At 41.6% G+C, this 21680-nt stretch overlaps 1 protein-coding gene across 5 annotated transcripts in view; it reads left to right on the top strand.

The window, feature by feature from the left end:
- LOC110839985 (zwei Ig domain protein zig-8-like) overlaps nt 1–21680 on the top strand; it is a 338556-nt gene that overhangs the window by 298259 nt on the left and 18617 nt on the right. For all 5 annotated transcript variants that reach the window (XM_087349689.1, XM_087349688.1, XM_087349690.1 and 2 more), the window contains exons 4-5: nt 2801–2928; nt 4410–4578. In XM_087349689.1, the coding sequence (XP_087205815.1) occupies nt 2801–2928; nt 4410–4578 (297 nt within the window). The remainder of the gene's footprint in view (nt 1–2800; nt 2929–4409; nt 4579–21680) is intronic.

The following is a 21680-nucleotide window of genomic DNA, read 5'->3' as shown; positions in this document are numbered from 1 at the left end:
TTCCCATTTCATTTTTTTACAGACAGAGATGTTCATATTTCTGTTTGTTCCCTCTGCTCCTTCAACATCTGTTGTCACTGGAACTCAGCCTTCTCGAGACCAATAACTCGACGAAGCAGCGTCTTTCTTCAAAAAAACCTCATATCCTTTAGAGTTTCACAGCTCTACATGAATCTTCCCATCCTGTATGGTACTCGAAAGTTTATTTCTGTGTTCGTAGGGCTTGGGTGCTAGACGTAAGCCAGTTTAATCCAATCAACACATTATGTACTTGTAAAGATGGTGGTGGTCTAGCGGTTAGAACGCTGGCCTTGTAATCCTGGGGGTCACGGGTTCGATTCCCGGCGGTGCCCGAATTTATAACTTGTGTTGGGCAAGGCCGTGGTCTAGGCAACACGGAGGTTTCCTCCGTGGCATCCCAACAATTACTCCATTCACACACAGAAGAAGGCAATGGCAAACCACTTCTGGATCATCTGCCAAGAACGTATATGAACAGGTCCCAGTCCGAGAAAAGGATGGAAGGATCCTGTTCATATGGACCTGTCGTCAGACAGAACACTAAATAATAATAAGATGAGGTTGTCTAGCGGTTAGAACGCTGGCCTTGTAATCCTGGAGGGTCTCGGGTTCGATTCCCGGCGGTGCCCGAATTTATAACTTGTGTTGGGCAAGGCCGTGGTCTAGGCAACACGGAGTTTTCCTCCGGGGGCTTCCCCTGTTTCTCCGTGGCATTCACACACAGAAGAAGGCAATGGCAAACCACTTCTGGATCATCTGCCAAGAACGTATATGAACAGGTCCCAGTCCGAGAAAAGGATGGAAGGATCCAGTTCATATGGACCTGTCGTCAGACAGAACACTAAATAACAATAATAATAATAATAATAAAGATGACTGTATTCTGGGTAGTTTCGTCGTGTAGTCTGGTAAAAGTTTGCCGACGTTTCGGAGGTACTTACAGCTTCCATCATCAGTGTTCCCTAACGAAATTTACGAGGCACAACTATCTCGTAGGCAGCTACTTTCATACCGCCCGTCATGAGAACCTAAAATCTCGGTTGTTTACTATCCGATTAATGTTATCTTACCGTCTACATGTATCACGAGTTTTGATTAAAATGGTCTTCGAATTTCTTATCTTCCATGTGCCTCGGAGTTCTCATCTTTATTAATTCGTTCTCCTTATTTGTATATGAATAGCAGGCCTACAGATTAAGAAGCTGTGTAATCTTCAGTACAGTCCTGTTTTCACGTGTTATTATTTTCATCACACGTGCATAACAAATTCGATGCAACAGTTAACCGTAGCCTGACTCTTGTCGATTTTCCGGTTCATTTACTCCTTAAACGTTCCTCCATAAAGGAATTTCCTGTAGGTAAACAGAAGGTAATTTTTCCGTTTAATAGTTCCTCGCAGGTTGTTCTGAAGATGATAACGAGTTTGTTATTGAGAGATTCAGGACTTTAATGTTAACCAGACGCCTCGTTACTGTGAGCATTAAATAGGGTAGAAGCCCGAAGTGAACTTTTCTCTGGCCCCTTCCTGTTCGTGGGCCCCATTTAGCCAGCCCCTGCACTAGCGGTTACCAAATTGTATACTTCAAGGTCACGGATGGACTTCACACCCCTCCTCCCCACTCTTTCCCGTGCGGATCCAAGTCGACAGCGTTGCCAACTCTACCGTACGAGGTGCGATCAGAAAGTTTCAAGACTACGCCTATAAAAACCCGTACACTTATCTCAGGTATTAAATTCATCCATCACCTTCGAAGTAGTTCTCCTGGGAGTGAACACAACGATCCCAGCGCCGCTGCCAAGCCTGGAAATCTTTCTTTGTTAGCCTGTCAAGCACCATCTGCGATTCTGCCTGAATCTCTTCTATCGTCTCAAATCTCCTTCCCTTTAGCTGAATTTTCATCTTTGGGAAGCGGAAGAAGTCACACGGAGCTTAGAAAGGAAGTTGGGGTCGGTTCTTGCAAGATCTTTGAGCTCCTGACAAACGAGAAGTCTATTCTGCTTCTGGTCCTCAGACAGGATGCGTCGCATGTGGAGTTATTCCTTTAGAATCAGCTGACAGGTCCCATAGCCTATCCCAACAATGTCGCACAAGTCGTTGATGGTACGACGTCGATCTTCGTGAATGGCCTGCCGAATCTTCGTAACATTTTCGGGCGTTGTGCTCGAAGATGGTCGTCCAGAACGCTCGTCATCATCGACAGAGGTTCGGCCATTTTTAAAACGTGAATGCCACACAAAAGTTTGTGCACGACCCATTGCGGACTCCCCAAATGCTTGCTTTAGCATTTCATAGGTTTCCGTAGCCGTTTTGGCGAGTCTTTGGCAAAATTTGATGCACACGCCATTCCGAAATCGCAGGAGGGTCGGTGTAATGCACTACCAAAACGCCCGTAACTAAGAAACAAATGCTAATTCGATGATGCCGGCTGGCACACTGATTCACTATGAATGTAGGCCGCACCCCTTAGCAACAGAAGCTCGTACTACATCCGGTTCGCCCTCTATTGACACAGTCTTTAAACTTTCCGATCGCACCTCGTATGCTTCTACAAACTGCCTTCTTTCGCCTGGACTCCACAGGCCGTGTCGCAACGTTGTACGGCTTTACTGTGGCCTTGAGACACTCGATTTGATTACAACTACTGAAGTGCATAAAATGTAAGAAACTGCGTTTCCTTCCCCCCGAGTCCTCAGTTCCAAACATGTTATTGGTTTCTTCTGAGAAGGAGATACCTCGTATGTCGTTCCTGTTTTTGAAATGTGTTTCTATTTTCTCCAGAGCCAATCACAATCATCGTCGGTGAGCCGGACATGTATATCTACAAGGGGAGTACAATCAATCTAACGTGCGTCGTGAAACACAGTCCGGAACCTCCGCCTGCCATCTACTGGACCCACAACTCGCAGGTCAGTTTTCATAATTAGGACTTGGGTTCTCACGGTTGTAGAGCTTTGAAGTCTCGTAGACGTTTAACAGCTGTTCTTATAGGTACTTGCTGCCTTTATCATGAAGGCAAGCAGCGAGGACCTCTGAAACGTTGGTAAACTTCTACCAGACAACACGGAGCTCTAATCCAGAAGACGGCCATATTCGTTTTCATAGTGGTCCAGCATCTGGAAACTTGGGAACAGAATACAGATTATTTTATTTACAGTATAAAGCAAAATATCTCAGTTTATAAAATGACTGACTTTGTGCCAGACGATGAATTTTTCCCTTTCGTCATATAATTGTTCGCATTTATTATTACGCGTATAATCGAATCCGCGTTGAAAGAGGTTTACTGTACAGAAAACTCTCGGTTTACGAATATTCGCCATAATGAACGTCACAATTCATTCAAAATTTCTTTAAGTCGCCAATAGATAGAGTTCCTTATAAAACGAAATGCCAAACGTATAGATTTAAATAAATAACTTTTAAAAAAATGTATTTATTACAATAATTATCATAATTAATTATAATAATTAAAATTAACATTATTTTACGTTACGTATCGTATACGATAAACCATAACGCATACACACATTATAATAAAACGTATTGTATAGACCATTCGACTGCCACGGTGGTCTAGCGGTTAGAACGCTGGCCTTGTAATCCTGGGGTCTCGGGTTCGATTCCCGGCGGTGCCCGAATTTATAACTTGTGTTGGGCAAGGCCGTGGGCTAGGCAACACGGAGTTTTCCTCCGTGGCATCCCAACAATTACTCCATTCACACACAGAAGAAGGCAATGGCAAACCACTTCTGGATCATCTGCCAAGAACGTATATGAACAGGTCCCAGTCCGAGAAAAGGATGGAAGGATCCTGTTCATATGGACCTGTCGTCAGACAGAACACTAAATAATAATAATAGACCATTCGATGTTTAGTAAATGGTTTTAATGCTTTAAAATGGTTGCTAACGTATGGTAAAACCTCAGGAATGAAAGAAACACATAACTAACAACGTCTTGGAACGTAACTCGTTCGTAAACCGAGAGTTGCCTGTATTTTAACCTTTGAAATTTTAAAGCAATGCTGTGAATTGGGATGCAGCAAGCATCACTGAATTTTATTTGCATCTCATTTGCACTTGCAGAACACTCTTCATGGAAGTTAAGTTAATTTGTGCAGTTGTAGTGTGCTTTACGTACGCCTTACGATTACACGGGTCTGCAGCCCGCGATAATTCAATGTCGTTAAGAGCGATGCAGAGATTGCGGGTAACTGACTCTCTTTATACAGAAGAATCAGAGAGTAGTGAATGAAAAAGACTAAAAATGATGCTAGTCTTTGCACCAGAACTTGTAATTAATTCCACTGGCACTACGTCTAGCGGCAAGGACAAGAATTGAATCTGTAACGAGTTCATTCGCTGGCTCAACGTCTTGATTCTTCCAGGAAATCAACTACGATTCTCCTCGAGGTGGAGTAAGCGTGATCACAGAGAAAGGCGATGTGACCACGAGCTACTTGCTCATTCAGAGAGCCAACACGCCTGATTCAGGGAAGTACACCTGCAACCCGTCTAACGCCAATCTGAAGACGGTGGTAGTTCACGTTCTCAACGGTAAGTGACGTAACCAGCGCTCGTGAGATTTGAAGTTCTCACGATGGCGAATATGAAGATGGCTTTGTTCTGGGTTGTTTCGCCTTGTAGTCTGACACGAATTAACCTACGTTTCAGAAGTGCATACTGCCACAAGACTCAGCAAACCAGAAAACAGTCATCTAACCACTATTCCTTTATAGGTGGATCAGGAAGGATGTGCCATTATGTTCATTTGCCTCTGTGTTTCGCCCTCAATAACGTCTCAGTAAATGAGAGATTTTGTTGCGTTCTTTGTACGATGTGCGTGTCTTTGTGTGGTGTACAAATACCAGGAACACCATTTCTTTTATTAATATATATTTTTTTCAGATAAATATAACAAAATATGTGCATTATCACTGTTTAATCTTGGCTTTCCTGGATGACTCGCGTCGACTACTGATAATTATCCAATGTTTCGGCAAACATTGCAGTTGTCATCTTCAAGGGTGAATTATGGTTTTGATAAGACTTCCAAAAACTCACATCTACTACGTACCTACGTACGTACGTACGACCCTGAAAATATCAACTTCAAAGTATGTCGAAACGTTAGATAGTTATAAATATTCGAAGTGGCTCACTGACGAAAGCAGAAGTTAGAAAAACCTGGGGACATTTATAACAATAATGCCACACTTCGATATGTAAGGATAAATAATGTATCATTACAACTAGGTATTATATATCTGGGGCCGGAGAAAAGTAAAACATTAATGGCTCTGCTTACTTGAACGAAACTCTTAAGTTCTGTAGAATATAAATGGGTTTGCGTTCAAAAAAGATGTGTTCATTTCCCTTAATTCTTTACGTCGAAAGTGTATTCTAAAACATTTTTAATAACATTTATTTCCCTTATCGGATAACTTATTTTGTTGGAATCGATGTTGAACAATTATTACTGTACAAACGTCTTCATGATGAGACTATGGCTAATCGAATATCGGCCTATTTTTTGATATGACAGGCCACAAATTTCCACCTGTTTCTCGCAATAGGCCTAAAACTGAGTCTGAACCGGTTCTCTCTGGTTTTTGTGTACTAACTTTTCAGAAATATAAAAGACGGTTTCCAGTCGTAATCTAAGAAAACTGATCTCCTGTTCAGCACTCTGATAAAAATGCGCAATTATAATTATTAATAAAATGCCTAATTTGTAAATTCAAAATTAAAACAGTTTACTGCGTAGCGAATCAACGTAGATTGATAAATCGTTTTGTACACAAATTTGGTTTTGATGTGCGAACGAAAATCGTATATTATTTTTACTCGAATCTGTTAAGTTGTTCACTATTTTGAAAACCTCATTTTCTGCTTTATCAGATGCGAAAAAAATGAACATCGGCACAGTTTTTATATAAATCATTTTGTATATTAGACAAATACCAACATAACCGTATTAAAATACTTTGTCGTTACGTGTGACAAAATCCAAAATATATACCGAGGACTTTATACACAGAAATAGCGCACTAATTAATTAATTATTACCTCGTAATAATTCTGGATACTCTGCATAGTTAGCAGTCATTTCAGGAAGTTGCGCTTTACGAAGTGTTCTGTAGATTTGCTGGTTTCAGCAGAGAAACCCCTGAATTTCTTGAGTTCATTATCTCGGAATAAGGATTTAGTCGACCGTAAACCGAGAGCCGCTCAAATTCCTCAGCTACGCCTTCTTCAGAGAGATCTATGCAACCACCTCTACATCTCCCCTGTTCCTTCTCACGCACATTTTCCGAATTCCTTAGAAGCTCCGAAGCGTCTGTTGATAGGATTTCGACTTAATTTCGACAATAAAATGGTAACTGGACGACTTGGATGCTTCTGTCACTGAAACACTGTTTAGTGCTGCGAAGAAAACACTTACTTCAGTACATAAATCGATATTTATCGCTCAAAATATCGAGAAGATATTGTAGCTACTTACAAGTTCAATTGATTTGAAGTCGACTCAAATGCACTGATTATTCGTATCAATATTTGTGAAACAAGACGATTATATCATCCTCTCATTCTACGCCATATAGTCTGAGATACTGAAAATCGTCGTTAAATAAAATACAAATATAAATTTAATTTCAATACGTCTCACTGTATAATACTGTGGTAAGGACAGACATTGTCTGTCGAACACATTTTAGTTCATTGAGATGTAACAAATATCATTTTCATAATCTTCTTTATTAAATCAGTGAATGTAAATTAAATATGCTTCATTATCATACACATTTTATCAGAGAATGGAGTTTTAGCTGACTTTTGATCAAATAAATAAAAGGAGGTTAAACGTAATTAATTATAAAAATACGTGTCATTTTAGTACATGGGAACGACCCGTCGGACAGCACAACACAGAAAAACGCGTACAAATATCCATGACTTGAGTGGGATTCGAACCCACGGTCCCAGCGACCAATCGACACAAGGCCCACGCCTTAGACCGCGCGGCCACTGCGAACCCCTTGAGTACATCAGTTAATGGAAACTAAACATGATTTGATGTTATTCACATTTTACCGGTGAAAGGATATTAATCTGCTTGAATACCATGCTCATTATTATCAGTGAAGGAACTCCGAAGGGCCTTCAGCAAGACGTGATGCTATCTCTTTTGCCACGAACAGCCAGGCTATATAAAGTAACAGCGCTGTTTTCTGGGCCGCCCAATCACGTTATTTGCAGACTCGGGTTCGTAAAGGTGACCCAGGGGAATGTATTATCCAACTCCTCCCCCATCTTCTTCCATCATTCTCAACCTCCCACCCCACCTCACCTCACCGAGGCCCTTCCATTGGAAAGTGTTATTTTTACTCTCAGGGTCCGAAAACAATTTTAAACCTACACGTGGGAGGGCGTGAGGATTCCTGCAGTAGTTTAACAAATTAGACTTCGTGGGTCGATCGCCCAACTGCATTCAAGATCTGACCATACAGCGGAAAAGTAGCAAATAGAGCCTTGGGAATCTACGAGGGAAAAAAGAAAAGTTTAATCCTATTTGGAGTGCGTAGATTCTCCAAAGGCGTTCAGTCCTCTCTTCCGCCTGTCATTGCTCAGATGCAAATGGTAAAAGAAGGAATATATAATCTAAAGGTGAGATTTTAACTTACCCAAGGCGTCGAGTATGAATAGTATCCAAAAAGATTTAAATGTTACGCAGTTAAAGCCACGTCATCATCAAATGTGAATACGCGAACTTCACCTGGAGACGAACTGTCGAGATGTTGAACGTGGAGGGAACAGGTGTGAAGTTGCTAGCCACCCACTTTTATCACTGTTTACACTTCAATTTGTCAAACGTGTTTCAACCTCATGAGACCATCTTCAGTGGTAACATTTTGTATTATTATTTTTTATTAAGTGTTCTGTCTTACGACAGGTCCATTGCTCTGCCCAAACAGAGCTCTCCAGCTTCTCGCTTTAATTCCTGCAACGTCATCTTCTTTCCTTGTTTAAGGTCGTCGGTTAGCTGTATCAATCTTCTTCCCAGTCCTCTCTTTCCTTCAACCTGGCCTTCGATGATATCACTCAGTAACTCATTCCTTCTCATAATATGTCCCAGCCAGTTAGCTTTCCTTCGTGTAATCGCCTGCAGAATGTTTCTTTGCTCGTTGACTCTCCTCAATACTTCTTCGTTGGTCACTCGATCCGTCCACCTGATCTTCTCTATTCTTCTCCAACACCACATTTCGAAACTCTCCAGGTATTTCCGTTCCTTCTTCCTGAGTGTCCAGGTCTCTGCTCCATACGTAACACTTCACTAGTTCCTTCTTCATCTCCAAGCCCAACTTGCTAGTGAGAAGTATCCTCTTCTTGACGAAAGCTGCCTTGGCCATGGCTATCCTTGCTTTTACTTCCTTGGTGCACAGAGCGTCCGTCGTGACTATGCTTCCCAAGTACTTGAAATGCTCCACATTCTCCATCTGTTGGTTTCCAATCACAAAGTTCAATGGTTCTGCTCTCGGTGCTATCCTCATTACCTTTGATTTTTCAATGTTGATTTCCATTCCATACTCTCTACCTGTTTCCACTAACTTGTCCATCATGTTCTGTAATTCCTCCTCTTCCTTCGCCAATATTACTAAGTCGTCTGCATACTTTACAGTCTTTATCACTCTTCCTCCAATTTTGAAGTCTCCTGTTCCCTCCAGAGCTTCCTTGGCAAGCCATTCCCCGTACAGGTTAAAAAGAATTGGTGATAAGCAGCATCCCTGTCTTACACCTCTACCAATCTCAACGCTGTTGGTGTCTCCTGAATCCAGTCTCACTTTGACTTTATGTTACTTAAATTAATAAAAGCGGATTTCAGGCAAAAATGGTTTGTGCACGTGCAGACAATGGATAACAGAATATCTAAAACAGCAGGAGATGAAACCTGTGACGTCCGAAATAGAATAATGAACGAAGTCATTACTCCCTATTGCACGAAGTAAGCCAGGACTAACTTTATACTACACAGTGTTGTAATTATTGTTTCGCAGATAAATTATTCAACTGCTGTAAGTTCTTCAGAAGAAAGATGGATTTAGTCTATTCGCTTTGCGATTAATTGTCTCCTTGATTAATGTTCTGTCTGTCTACAAAACACTGTCTATATAAAAGATGCCGAATTTCACACTGCACTCTACGTGTCTCATGTCAGCTCACACGTAACACACTGCTTTTCCGCCGCTCGTAAGTCTCACAGTTCGCTCGGTGGTGGTTGCTACCAACCTTCCAACCAAAAATGTAACTAAGAGCGGAGTCTTTCGTAAGCGCAGGACATCGGCCCTTGATAAATTTAACCCTTCCCGTATATGAAACGCATTGCTGAAAATGCCAAAAGGTACTCCAACTAAGGTGAGAGGCGGTCAAAACAAATTCCCCTCTCCTCCCACTCCTTTTGAAACACGTTACTGTCTGTCCTGCAAACATATCCTGCTATCGTTTTGGTACTTTCTCTATTACTGTAATGTTCTCTGCCTACTACATTAAAATAAAACGTAACTTTATTTTATACACACCAGTCACTAGGCCTCGCGAACAGATAAACTCTTACTTGATAAATGTGACTTCACAAAAATTAGTTACAAGTCACAGAGCTCACGAAAGAATGTTTTCCTAATGGGTAGTCCGTCAACTGGCTGTTCAGCGCGCTGTTCCAATTGATATGCACACACCCCAAATCGTTTGTACAGAAAGAACTTAGGCTGCTTGTATAACTGTGTCATTTAACACTGTTTATGCAATAAAGTCTTACCAAAATTATGCTCCAAATCTTTATCGCTGCAAAGAATAATATAATTGCTATTGCATTCTTTTTTTAAAAAAGAACAGTGATACAAAATGACGCCGGAAGAGGGACAAGGTTAGGAAGCGGTAAGAGACCTTCCCCTTACGCTCGTAGCTTCAAGCGCTCAGCTCACGCAAGCCACTGACGTCACATAAGGAAAATTCAAAAGGGGCCTGCCCGCCTCTTCCGAATGATGAATGCATCCAGATGAAGTCATTAACCCCCCCACCCCCGAAGTCGGAGAGGCCATCAACGAATGCGATCTGGATTCAAATCGCAGTGAGCCATCCAACCAAAATCCTTCTCACAAGGGACAATTTGCCTGTTGGGATAATCTCCCACCAGTAGCAGTAGCCCCTATTTTGAAAATTTAAGTCCTTCAGCCACGACAAAACCCTCGTTAGCGTAAGCACACCTCCGTTTTAGTTTTAAGTAAATGTATACCATTTCCAGCGCGAGAATAGCGCAACCTAGCAAGGTCTTGCGCTTGCGCAGAAATCATCCCGAACTTAGCTTTTCGATTCGTTGGTTGGTTGTCCTGCTCTGGCTGATGTAACGACTGTCCGCGCGGCGTTATGTTGGTAACGAAGACAACCGACAGTAGAGATATTATACTCGCAGGCTTGCATTAATTTCGCCTGTATTAACTCCATGAAAAATGTCTTTGTGAAGCTAACAGTCACTTAGGAGGTTGAGATGTGTTACGGATTTTATGGAATTGGAGTATTAATTGCCGTGTTCGCGAGAACCACCCATTTAACCTTCAAAACCTGTTTCCTTAAGATGTTTCTTTTTCCCTCCAATTTCTCCCTGGTCTCTCACACAGTTTTTACACCCGTACAATACTCGTCTTTGTGTTTCATTACATGGGCTGCATACTGTTGTCGAAATGTAATTTAAACAAATTTGTTTTTGAGACGTTTAGCTAATACAGGTCATTTGCAGCTCTGAGTGCCAATGTTGAGGTTTTGTTATCAGATAAGAAATTCTTGTAATCAAGTTTTTTGTGTCTCTCCGTTATGAAACTGAATTAAAAGTTGTTAACATTCAGAGCTTAGGTTAGACAGAGGTGACCTTCGTACTAAGCGCTCGCTTTGTGAACGTGCAGAACAAAGGCGGTCTTCGTGTGTGTGTGAACTCGAGTAGTTCACTCGTGTGGCGAATCAGCTGGCTGGAACTGCCTGCCATATATTAAGCTAACGTAAGGCAGAAACACTAAACTCAGTATGAATATTCAAACAGTTACCGCACATAATAGCACTGCAAATGATCGCTCACATTAATTTGTCAGCCCGGCTGTCCGCTTTCAAATGCTCGTCCGTCCATCAGTCCTTTTGTTAACGCATCTCGTATTGACCTCTATCCATGTACTGTAGCATTGTGGCAGTCCATGACAGACGTGGCTGTCGCACGCGCGTGATTTCTCAGTTTTGCTTTTTTAATCTCCTTTCGTGCAGTCAAATTGAAGTTATTCTCCTTAGGGTTACTTCAACTCGTCCATATTAGGCCTTGGAAGCCGAAGGATGTCGGTCCGTACCTCAAAGAAAACATGGATGTCGCCATTACAAAAATCATCTGGTTAATGCTGTTGAGGAAATAATCCGTATTTATCCATAAATACAAAAATCATGATTACTGATTGTTAAAACAACTGGTATATATAGTTACCACTTAAGTTTAAATAGTTAAACAGAAATAGGGAGAATATATATATAGTCTATTTATTTAGTGTTCAGTCTGACGACAGGTCCATATGAACAGGATCCTTCCATCCTTTTCTCGGACTGGGACCTGTTCATATACGTTCTTGGCAGATGATCCAGAAGTGGTTTGCCATTGCCTTCTTCTGTGTGTGAATGGAGTAATTGTTGGGATGCCACGGAGGAAAACTCCGTGTTGCCTAGACCACGGCCTTGCCCAACACAAGTTATAAATTCGAGCACCGCCGGGAATCGAACCCGAGAGCCCAGGATTACAAGGCCAGCGTTCTAACCGCTAGACCACCTCATCTTATTATTATTTAGTGTTCTGTCTGACGACAGGTCCATATGAAGAGGATCCTTCCATCCTTTTCTCGGACTGGGACCTGTTCATATACGTTCTTGGCAGATGATCCAGAAGTGGTTTGCCATTGCCTTCTTCTGTGTGTGAATGCAGTAATTGTTGGGATGCCACGGAGAAACCGGGGAAGCCCCCGGAGGATAACTCCGTGTTGCCTAGACCACGGCCTTGCCCAACACAAGTTATAAATCCGGGCACCGCCGGGAATCGAACCCGAGACCCCAGGATTACAAGGCCAGCGTTCTAACCGCTAGACCACCGTGGCTATTTACCTAGTATTTAAAAGAACACGTCACAATGAAACGGTAGACGTACTTATGGATGACCTAGCTTCAATATGGTGGTAATTAATTTGTGATACAATGAATTCTAATAACTCACTACTTGTTCTTCACAAAATGTTCTGATGATGTAGGCGCCATTACTACCAAAGCAAATCCTGGCGTGTCCTACACCCAGCCGCAGAAAATTAATTAATTAACCGGCTTTCTTGGTTGAAAATCAAATTTAATTTGAAGCTTGAACTCGTAACACTGATTGAATTAAAGTCGATAATGATTCAACTTAATAGATTATATGAGACTGGTAATGTACCAGTAGCTTACGTTTTTTTTAAAAAAAAAACTATAACTTACATAAGGTTACCCGCATTTTGATACCACATATTGTGGGTTTCCCGTCATGATTCTGTCGCCACATCTTAGTTTGTCTCAACGCTGTGAATGATTCACAGGTGACAGCACTGAAGAAGCTTTGAGTTGTGCGTCGTATCTCATAAATCACTTCAGGTCGTCTGAAATTTTATAGAAACTAAGAAACAGGCTTTTAACTGAATAGACATTTACGAACAAAAAGTATCTGAAGTTTCTAACAGTGAAAAACGTATATAATTAATTATTCTTAGTCAGATTTTGGAATGTCAAATGTTTTAGCAACAGCACATTGAGAAGACAGTAAAGTTAGAATAAGTATTTGTTCGTAATAAAGCGGAACAGTAAAGGAGAAAGATATTCACAAAGCATTTTTCTCGATTATCATATTATTTGAAGATGGCCATCTTCTGGATTGTTGCGTCTTGTAGTCTGGTAGAAGTTTACAAAAGTTTTATCGTCCTGATGATGGAGGAAGCAAGGACCTCTGTAACGCTGGTAAACTTCTACCAGACTACACGGCGCAACGACCCAGAAGACAAAAATCTTAAAAAAATTATTTTTGGGGGGTTCAAGAAAAGGCTGGGTTTTTTATAACTAGCTGAGCGACAATCAGCTTCTCAAGAGACTTCGCTGCAAACATTTGTTACACGAGTCTAGTTAAACCCTGTGAGGGAAATGTCATTTAAAGCTGATAACAGCATATATTGTAAAAAAAATTATGCTTATCTTATTGTTTATATGGAGCGATAATTTATTTGTATCGGAGAAAATCTTGTAGCTCTTCGCGATGAGTCATGCAGTTCCTGCGGGCAACCGGAAAGTGATAGTTACTTTCCTGTTTATCAGTGAGCGCTCTGTGCTACACCATATAATGATTCTTCAATTCTAAAGGGTTCTGACGACGGTAGTTTACACTTAAAATTGTTTGTTGTCAGGAATTTTTCCATCGTCTGTTTTTAAAATTCATGACGTTTCGGAGGCTGGTTCTGCCTCCTTCTTCAGTGAGAGGTATCTACTCTGTTGGGTCCCTTAGATAGAGCTAGTCTCAGAGTGACAGTGACAGAGACTATCTCTTTCTAAGGGACCCAACAGAGTAGGTACGTCTCTGAAGACGGAGGCAGAACCAGCCTCCGAAACGTCATGAATTTTAACAACAGACGATGGAAAAAGTCCTGACAACAAATAATTTTATAATGATTCTCCTGCTTAGGAATATTTTGTAAAGTATTTATGAAAGAAGAAAGAAAACTAACCAACATTTGCGGAAGATAACACAGGTCAGTGTACAAATTGGCGGTGATTTTAATGAGTACAAACAACTGCTGTTACGGAAACATTCAGCGCGTTCAAATTCTAATGAGCGCAAATCGTTACATCACTGTACGTGACTTCAGAGTCGCATTGGGCTACGTGCCGATGCTGGCAGTGTACGATGAACTAGCGTTGAAATGCAGGAACGTGGATGCACGTAGGGCGTCCACAGAGCGTTCATTCTGTCGAGAAAGTAATTTGATAAGCAACTACGAGGGAGCTACTTAAAGGTAATTTTCGTTTATTTCAAAAGTGATGTTGGTATCACTGAAAATATTCCCCCCCTCCCCTAAATAAGCAATTTGACAGTGTCATGTAGTTGGTTTCCGTTGTGTTTTCGGTAGTGGTAATACTGTTATAAGTTTAACATGGCTGACGACAGAACGCACCAAAGTAGAACAAGACTTTAGCGATCAGAGGAGAAATTCAATTTATTTAAGGTCAGCTTCAAGGTCACCGCGTAAGGACGTCACCATCCTTTCTGTGGCCTTGAAGCGTGCAATTTCGTGACGACTACTGTACTACTACGTATTTTTTATTTATTTTAGTGTTCTGTCTGACGACAGGTCCATATGAACAGGATCCTTCCATCCTTTTCTCGGACTGGGACCTGTTCATATACGTTCTTGGCAGATGATCCAGAAGTGGTTTGCCATTGCCTTCTTCTGTGTGTGAATGGGATGCCACGGAGAAACTGGGGAAGCCCCCGGAGAAAAACCCCGTGTTGCCTAGACCACGGCCTTGCCCAACAGAAGTTATAAATTCGGACACCGCCGGGAATCGAACCCGAGACCCCAGGATTACAAGGCCAGCGTTCTAACCGCTAGACCACCGTGGCTGGTTACTACTACGTACGTCAAAGAAAAGGTTTACCAACAGGCGGAGGGCGAATAAGAGTGTTTGAATTATGCACGTTCTTAGGATGTGTAACATATGCTCACCGTAAGGAACAAATCTATTAGACTATCCTTAACAATCGAACAATCAGCATTGACGAAGTAACTTCTAAAATAAGGATATGGCAGTAAGTGATACTAGAATAACGCAGGGCGCAACGAAAACATTTTATTTTTATGAAATCGTGAGATATTAGAATGTTCAAATTAGTGAAAATTATATAGGCTTGGCAGGTAGCACGCATGGGTATATGATAAATAAGGAACAGATTTTGGTTTGGAAATCGTAAAGAAACGGGGAGAATTATCTAACCAAGACAAGAGCATAATATTAAAATGTTCATTGGACTAAATGCGTTGAAAGCATGGACAGTGCTTTGAAAAATAAAATGTTTAATAAACGTGTGATCATGTTTACTGAACTTGTTGAGGTCAGCGAAAAATTAAAATTATATACAAGAATAAATTAAGAGACTCCCTCATTTATGATTAGTGGTTGACTGCAGCAGAGTATCTTTTATCAGGTCACGACAATGACTGCCGTTCGAAGATCCAGACATTCTCAAACTAGCTTATTCAATATCCCCATTACTCGCATATACGTAAAGAAATTACAAATGAAGGCAGATACCAAAATATTCGATTCTCGTTAAAGCTAAGACTTAATTTAATTAATATCTGTGCCAGATAAACAGTGCAGTTGAATCGATTTCAAAACCCATTAACTATTAATATAACTAATTGGCACTAAATTACTACTGTATTATAGTTCTTGTACCTGAATGTGAACATATGCAAATTAATTAAGCTACCTTAAATAGACTTTATAAAATATGGAACAGCCCAAGCAAAATATCAGCCTTTCGCGGGGATTCGAACTGATACTATCCTAATCAGCATGAGTAGAACAGCCTTGAGAGGTAATTTCTACAAAATATTCTTGGGTTTATTTCCATATAAAGGATTTTACGTAGCCCTTAAGATATTTAAGCCAGCTTTCAGCTTAAAGTAATTAAATATTGCAATAAACGTCGTTGCTAATCTCGTTCTCGCGTTCCTGAGGCCATGACACAATCAGATACAATCCTCTCACTGCAGATTTCACCATACACGACATCGCAAAATTCTCTCTGCAAAATATTAATTTACATCTTCCTATACAAAATAAACACGTTCTTGTGTTTTAAGTAAAAGGTCGATGTAAATATACGAAGTGCCAAACACTCAAACGAGGTGCGATCGGAAAGTTTCAAGACTGTGTGAATAGCGGACGAACCGGATGTAGTACGAGCTTCTGCCGCTAGGGGGTGCGGCCTACATTCATAGTGAATCAGTGTGCCAGCCGGCATCATCGAATTAGCATTTGTTTCTTAGTTACGGGCGTTTTGGTAGTGCATTACACCGACCCTCCTGCGATTTCGGAATGGCGTGTGCATCAAATTTTGCCAAAGACTTGCCAAAACGGCTACGGAAACCTATGAAATGCTAAAGCAAGCATTTGGGGAGTCCGCAATGGGTCGTGTACAAACTTTTGTGTGGCATTCACGTTTTAAAAATGGCCGAACCTCTGTCGATGATGACGAGCGTTCTGGACGACCATCTTCGAGCACAACGCCCGAAAATGTTACGAAGATCGACGTCGTACCATCAACGACTTGTGCGACATTGTTGGGATAGGCTATGGGACCTGTCAGCTGATTCTAAAGGAAGAACTCCACATGCGACGCATCCTGTCTGAGGACCAGAAGCAGAATCGACTTCTCGTTTGTCAGGAGCTCAAAGATCTTGCAAGAACCGACCCCAACTTCCTTTCTAAGCTCCGTGTGACTTCTTCCTCTTCCCAAAGATGAAAATTCAGCTAAAGGGAAGGAGATTTGAGACGTCAGAAGAGATTCAGGCAGAATCGCAGATGGTGCTTGACAGACTGACAAAGAAAGATTTCCAGGGATGCTTCCAGGCTTGGCAGCGGCGCTGGGATCGTTGTGTTCACTCCCAGGGGAACTACTTCGAGGGTGATGGATGAATTTAATACCTGAGATAAGTGTACGGGTTTTTATAGGCGCAGTCTAGAAACTTTCCGATCGCACCTCGTACCTTTCGAGTGGTGCATTTAAGGGTTCTGAAGTAAGTGCACTTTTAGAATAAGCGAATAATTTTTTACGTAAATTAACCATAATTCTGCAATACGCGCTGTTGTTTTGTTAAGGGCTGGACCCCAAGAAAAATGTCTGGAACGAAAGTAGCAGGAAAATGGAGATAAATACATGATGAGGAGCTTCATAATTTTCACTCATCTACAAATATTATTAACACGATGAAATTAAGGACGACTTGACAGCGTAGCGTCAGATTCGCTTGGGCGAGATGAGAAATGTTAGTCGGAAAATCCGAAATGAAGAAACCATGTAGAAAAATTAAATGCAGAAAAGAGTATAATATTAAAATGGATCTTAAAGTAGTGGGGGGTGTGAGAGTGTGAGGTGAATTTATCTCGATCAGGATAAGGCTAAGTGGCGGGCTTTTGTGAACACTGTAATGAACCTTCGGGTTAAATTATTGACTATCTGATATTTTCTACGCTATCCGTAAAACGCCATGAACTGGTCGTCAGAGCCTCGTTTGTGATAGAGAAGGACGGTTTTTAAATGAGTTTTTTGATGTGTGACCCAGACTTTCCGACCGAAATTTTGTTTGCATTTCTTATATCACCCACGTTTGTTAAATGTCAGGTCCACATAATTTTCCTTAATTTGATCATCCAAGTAATGTTTGATGGGGAGTACGAATCATGAATTATTACGCATTGTTCTTCAGAACAGACCGAAACCATTTACAGTCAGCCATTTTGAGACTCAGTATATTAGGCTGTATATTGTGCACCGTATCTCAAAATGTCCTGTTTGTTTTTGGAAAGTTTACGACGTTGTACGCAGTGTATATGAACTGTCAAATGAGAATGGCCAATAGACTGGAAGACACAGATAATGAAAAAATCGTGACCTATTTTAGAAGCAGAGTAACAGCTTGTATCCTTTTTCAATACGGAAACTACAAGGCTGTCTGTGATAATTTACTGACGTAAGATCGACGCTAAATAATGTATTTGTACTAAATCTTTTTTAATAAAATAAATACTTCTGAACTCATTACTATAACGCGTTTATGTTGTCCCTGATAAAGTTTATTTTCAATAGACATGATGTTCTCGTTACTTGCTTTATTGAGGGTTATTTTTCGCTTTATAATCGTGCCCTTCACTGTTAAACTAACTAACTAGATGGCTTACCGAATCCGAAGGTTCATCACCGAATTAACCAAAGCCCTCCACCGAACCCTGTCCTGGGCCAACAAAATCCAGTCTCCTTCAACTCCTATCTCCCATAGATCTCGCCTGAGATTATCCTCCCATCTACGTCTAGGTCTCCCCAGCGGTCTCTTCCCTTCAGGCTTCCCACACAGTGGACCCAACCAACTAGATGGCTTAGGGAACCCGAAGGTTCATCACCGAATTAACCAAAGCCCTCCACCGAACCCTGTCCTGGGCCAACAAAATCCAGTCTCCTTCAACTCCTATCTCCCATAGATCTCGCCTGAGATTATCCTCCCATCTACGTCTAGGTCTCCCCAGCGGTCTCTTCCCTTCAGGCTTCCCACACAGTGGACCCAACCAACTAGATGGCTTAGGGAACCCGAAGGTTCATCACCGAATTAACCAAAGCCCTCCACCGAACCCTGTCCTGGGCCAACAAAATCCAGTTTTCTTCAACTCCTATCTCCCATAGATCCCGCCTGAGATTATCCTCCCATCTACGTCTAGGTCTCCCCAGCGGTCTCTTCCCTTCAGGCTTCCCACACAGTGGACCCAACCAACTAGATGGCTTAGGGAACCCGAAGGTTCATCACCGAATTAACCAAAACCCTCCACCGAACCCTGTCCTGGGCCAACAAAATCCAGTCTTCTTCAACTTCTCTCTCCCATAGATCCCGCCTGAGATTATCCTCCCATCTACGTCTAGGTCTCCCCAGCGGTCTCTTCCCTTCAGGCTTCCCACACAGTGGACCCAACCAACTAGATGGCTTAGGGAACCCGAAGGTTCATCACCGAATTAACCAAAGCCCTCCACCGAACCCTGTCCTGGGCCAACAAAATCCAGTCTCCTTCAACTCCTATCTCCCATAGATCTCGCCTGAGATTATCCTCCCATCTACGTCTAGGTCTCTCCAGAGGTCTCTTCCCTTCAGGCTTACCAAACAGTGGACCCAACCAACTAGATGGCTTAGGGAACCCGAAGGTTCATCACCGAATTAACCAAAGCCCTCCACCTCACCCTGTCCTGGGTCAACAAAATCCAGTCTCCTTCAACTCCTATCTCCCATAGATCTCGCCTGAGATTATCCTCCCATCTACGTCTAGGTCTCCCCAGCGGTCTCTTCCCTTCAGGCTTCCCACACAGTGGACCCAACCAACTAGATGGCTTAGGGAACCCGAAGGTTCATCACCGAATTAACCAAAGCCCTCCACCGGACCCTGTCCTGGGTCAACAAAATCCAGTCTCCTTCAACTCCTATCTCCCATAGATCTCGCCTGAGATTATCCTCCCATCTACGTCTAGGTCTCCTCAGAGATTTCTTCCCCTCAGGCTTCCCGACCAGTACCCGGTGCACACCTCTTGTCCCATCATGCGCACTACATGCCCCGCCCATCTCATTCTTCTCGACTTAATCACCCTGACAATATTGGGGGAGGAGTACAGATTTTTAAGCTCATCTTGTGCAGTTTTCTCCACTGTTACATTGGCGAAATGTTGCAAAGTCCTACAGCACATTTAGTTCAGATATTGAAATAACGGGAATAAATAATGAAATAAAGTAGGACTTTGGTTGACAGGCTCGAAGTTCCAGGTTGAAAGGAACAAGAATCAGAAAACAATTATGTTGTTCTAAATGAGTAGTATTGGCGAAGGAAGAGGAGGAATTACAGAACATGATGGACAAGTTAGTGGAAACAGGTAGAGAGTATGGAATGGAAATCAACATTGAAAAATCAAAGGTAATGATGATAGCACCGAGAGCAGAACCATTGAACGTTGTAATTGGAAACCAACAGATGGAGAATTTGGAGCATTTCAAGTACTTGGGAAGCATAGTCACGACGGACGCCCTATGCACCAAGGAAGTAAAAGCAAGGATAGCCATGGCCAAGGCAGCTTTCGTCAAGAAGAGGATACTTCTCACTAGCAAGTTGGGCTTGGAGATGAAGAAGAAACTAGTGAAGTGTTACGTTTGGAGCAGAGACCTGGACACTCAGGAAGAAGGAACGGAAATACCTGGAGAGTTTCGAAATGTGGTGTTGGAGAAGAATAGAGAAGATCAGGTGGACGGATCGAGTGACCAACGAAGAAGTATTGAGGAGAGTCAACGAGCAAAGAAACATTCTGCAGGCGATTACACGAAGGAAAGCTAACTGGCTGGGACATATTATTATTATTTATTATTGACTGCAAATGGGTTTATACCCGGTGGCAGTGTCCTACAATAACATACAAAACAATGAGACAGAACAGAACAATGAGATACATCAACACAATGAGACAGAACAAAACAATAAACAAAAGGACACAACAAAAACAATAAGACACAATAAACAATGAGATACATCAACACAGAGACAGAACAAAACAATAAACAAAAGGACACAACAAAAACAATATGACACCCAAACAATGGGATACATCAACACAATGAGACACAACAAAACAATAAACAAAGGACACAACAAAAACAATAAGACACAATAAACAATGAGATACATCAACACAGAGACAGAACAAAACAATAAACAAAAGGACACAACAAAAACAATATGACACACAAACAATGGGATACATCAACACAATGAGACACAACAAAACAATAAACAAAGGACACAACAAAAACCATAAGACACAACATACAATGAGATACATCAACACAGAGACAGAACAAAACAATAAAAAAGGACACAACAAAAACAACACATCCCACTCAAAATCAACCAACTCATAAATTACAAAACCATCCAACCTCAAGTACTTAACTTAAAAAAAGAACTTAATACCACCTAGACATAAGACAATAACTGTAATGTATTACAAACGTCATGAACTGATGCACTCACACAACAAAACAATGAGACACAACAATACAACATACCACACTCAAAATAAAACATCTGACACAATAAAAAAACACACATCCACTAATTAATCACAATACTTAAGAGTGGAATATAAAGTCCGCTCTCAGTACATGAAAATTTTATCCCAAAGAACTACAGCCCTTCATCACTTGGAGACTAAGACACTTCACTTCACTTATCACCATTTATTCCCAACTTAATAACCCTTAGCTTGTAACTACTTTTCTGACCCTCTTTCTAAAGGTGCCTAATTTACAGGGGAAAGACTCTAGCACGCCTGGAGGTAATTGGTTCCAGCTTCTTATGGTCCTATTTACAAAGGAATATTTGCCTACATCCGTTCTTTGTTTCCTAGTCCTAATTTTCCGAGTATGATCGTCCCTGCCCAGGTAGCATGGCTTTAATAATCTATCCTCTATCATTTTCCAAGCCCGGCCCCCCGTGTATGCTTTGAAAAGGGCGCACATTCGGGCTATCAATCTACGCTGTGCCAATGTTTCCCAACCAGATTCGTTCGTGAAATTAGCAAATTTAGCCGCTCTCTTCTGCACCCGATTTAGTGCTCTTACCTGTCCTTCCCTGTAAGGGTCCCAACACACAGCTCCATATTCAAGTATCGGTCTCACTAGCGACGTATAAGCTAAACGTTTCGTATTGTTATTGGATTGGAATGGATTACTGAGTGATATCACCGAAGGCCAGGTTGAAGGAAA

The sequence above is a fragment of the Zootermopsis nevadensis genome, unplaced genomic scaffold (genome assembly GCF_977971745.1).
Source record: "Zootermopsis nevadensis isolate Lab colony 2312 unplaced genomic scaffold, Znev_1.0 Znev_ptg000016l, whole genome shotgun sequence".
Lineage (NCBI taxonomy): Eukaryota > Metazoa > Arthropoda > Insecta > Blattodea > Termopsidae > Zootermopsis > Zootermopsis nevadensis.
The sequence above is the reverse complement of the archived record's forward strand: the minus strand, read 5'-3'. Positions and strand labels throughout refer to the sequence as shown.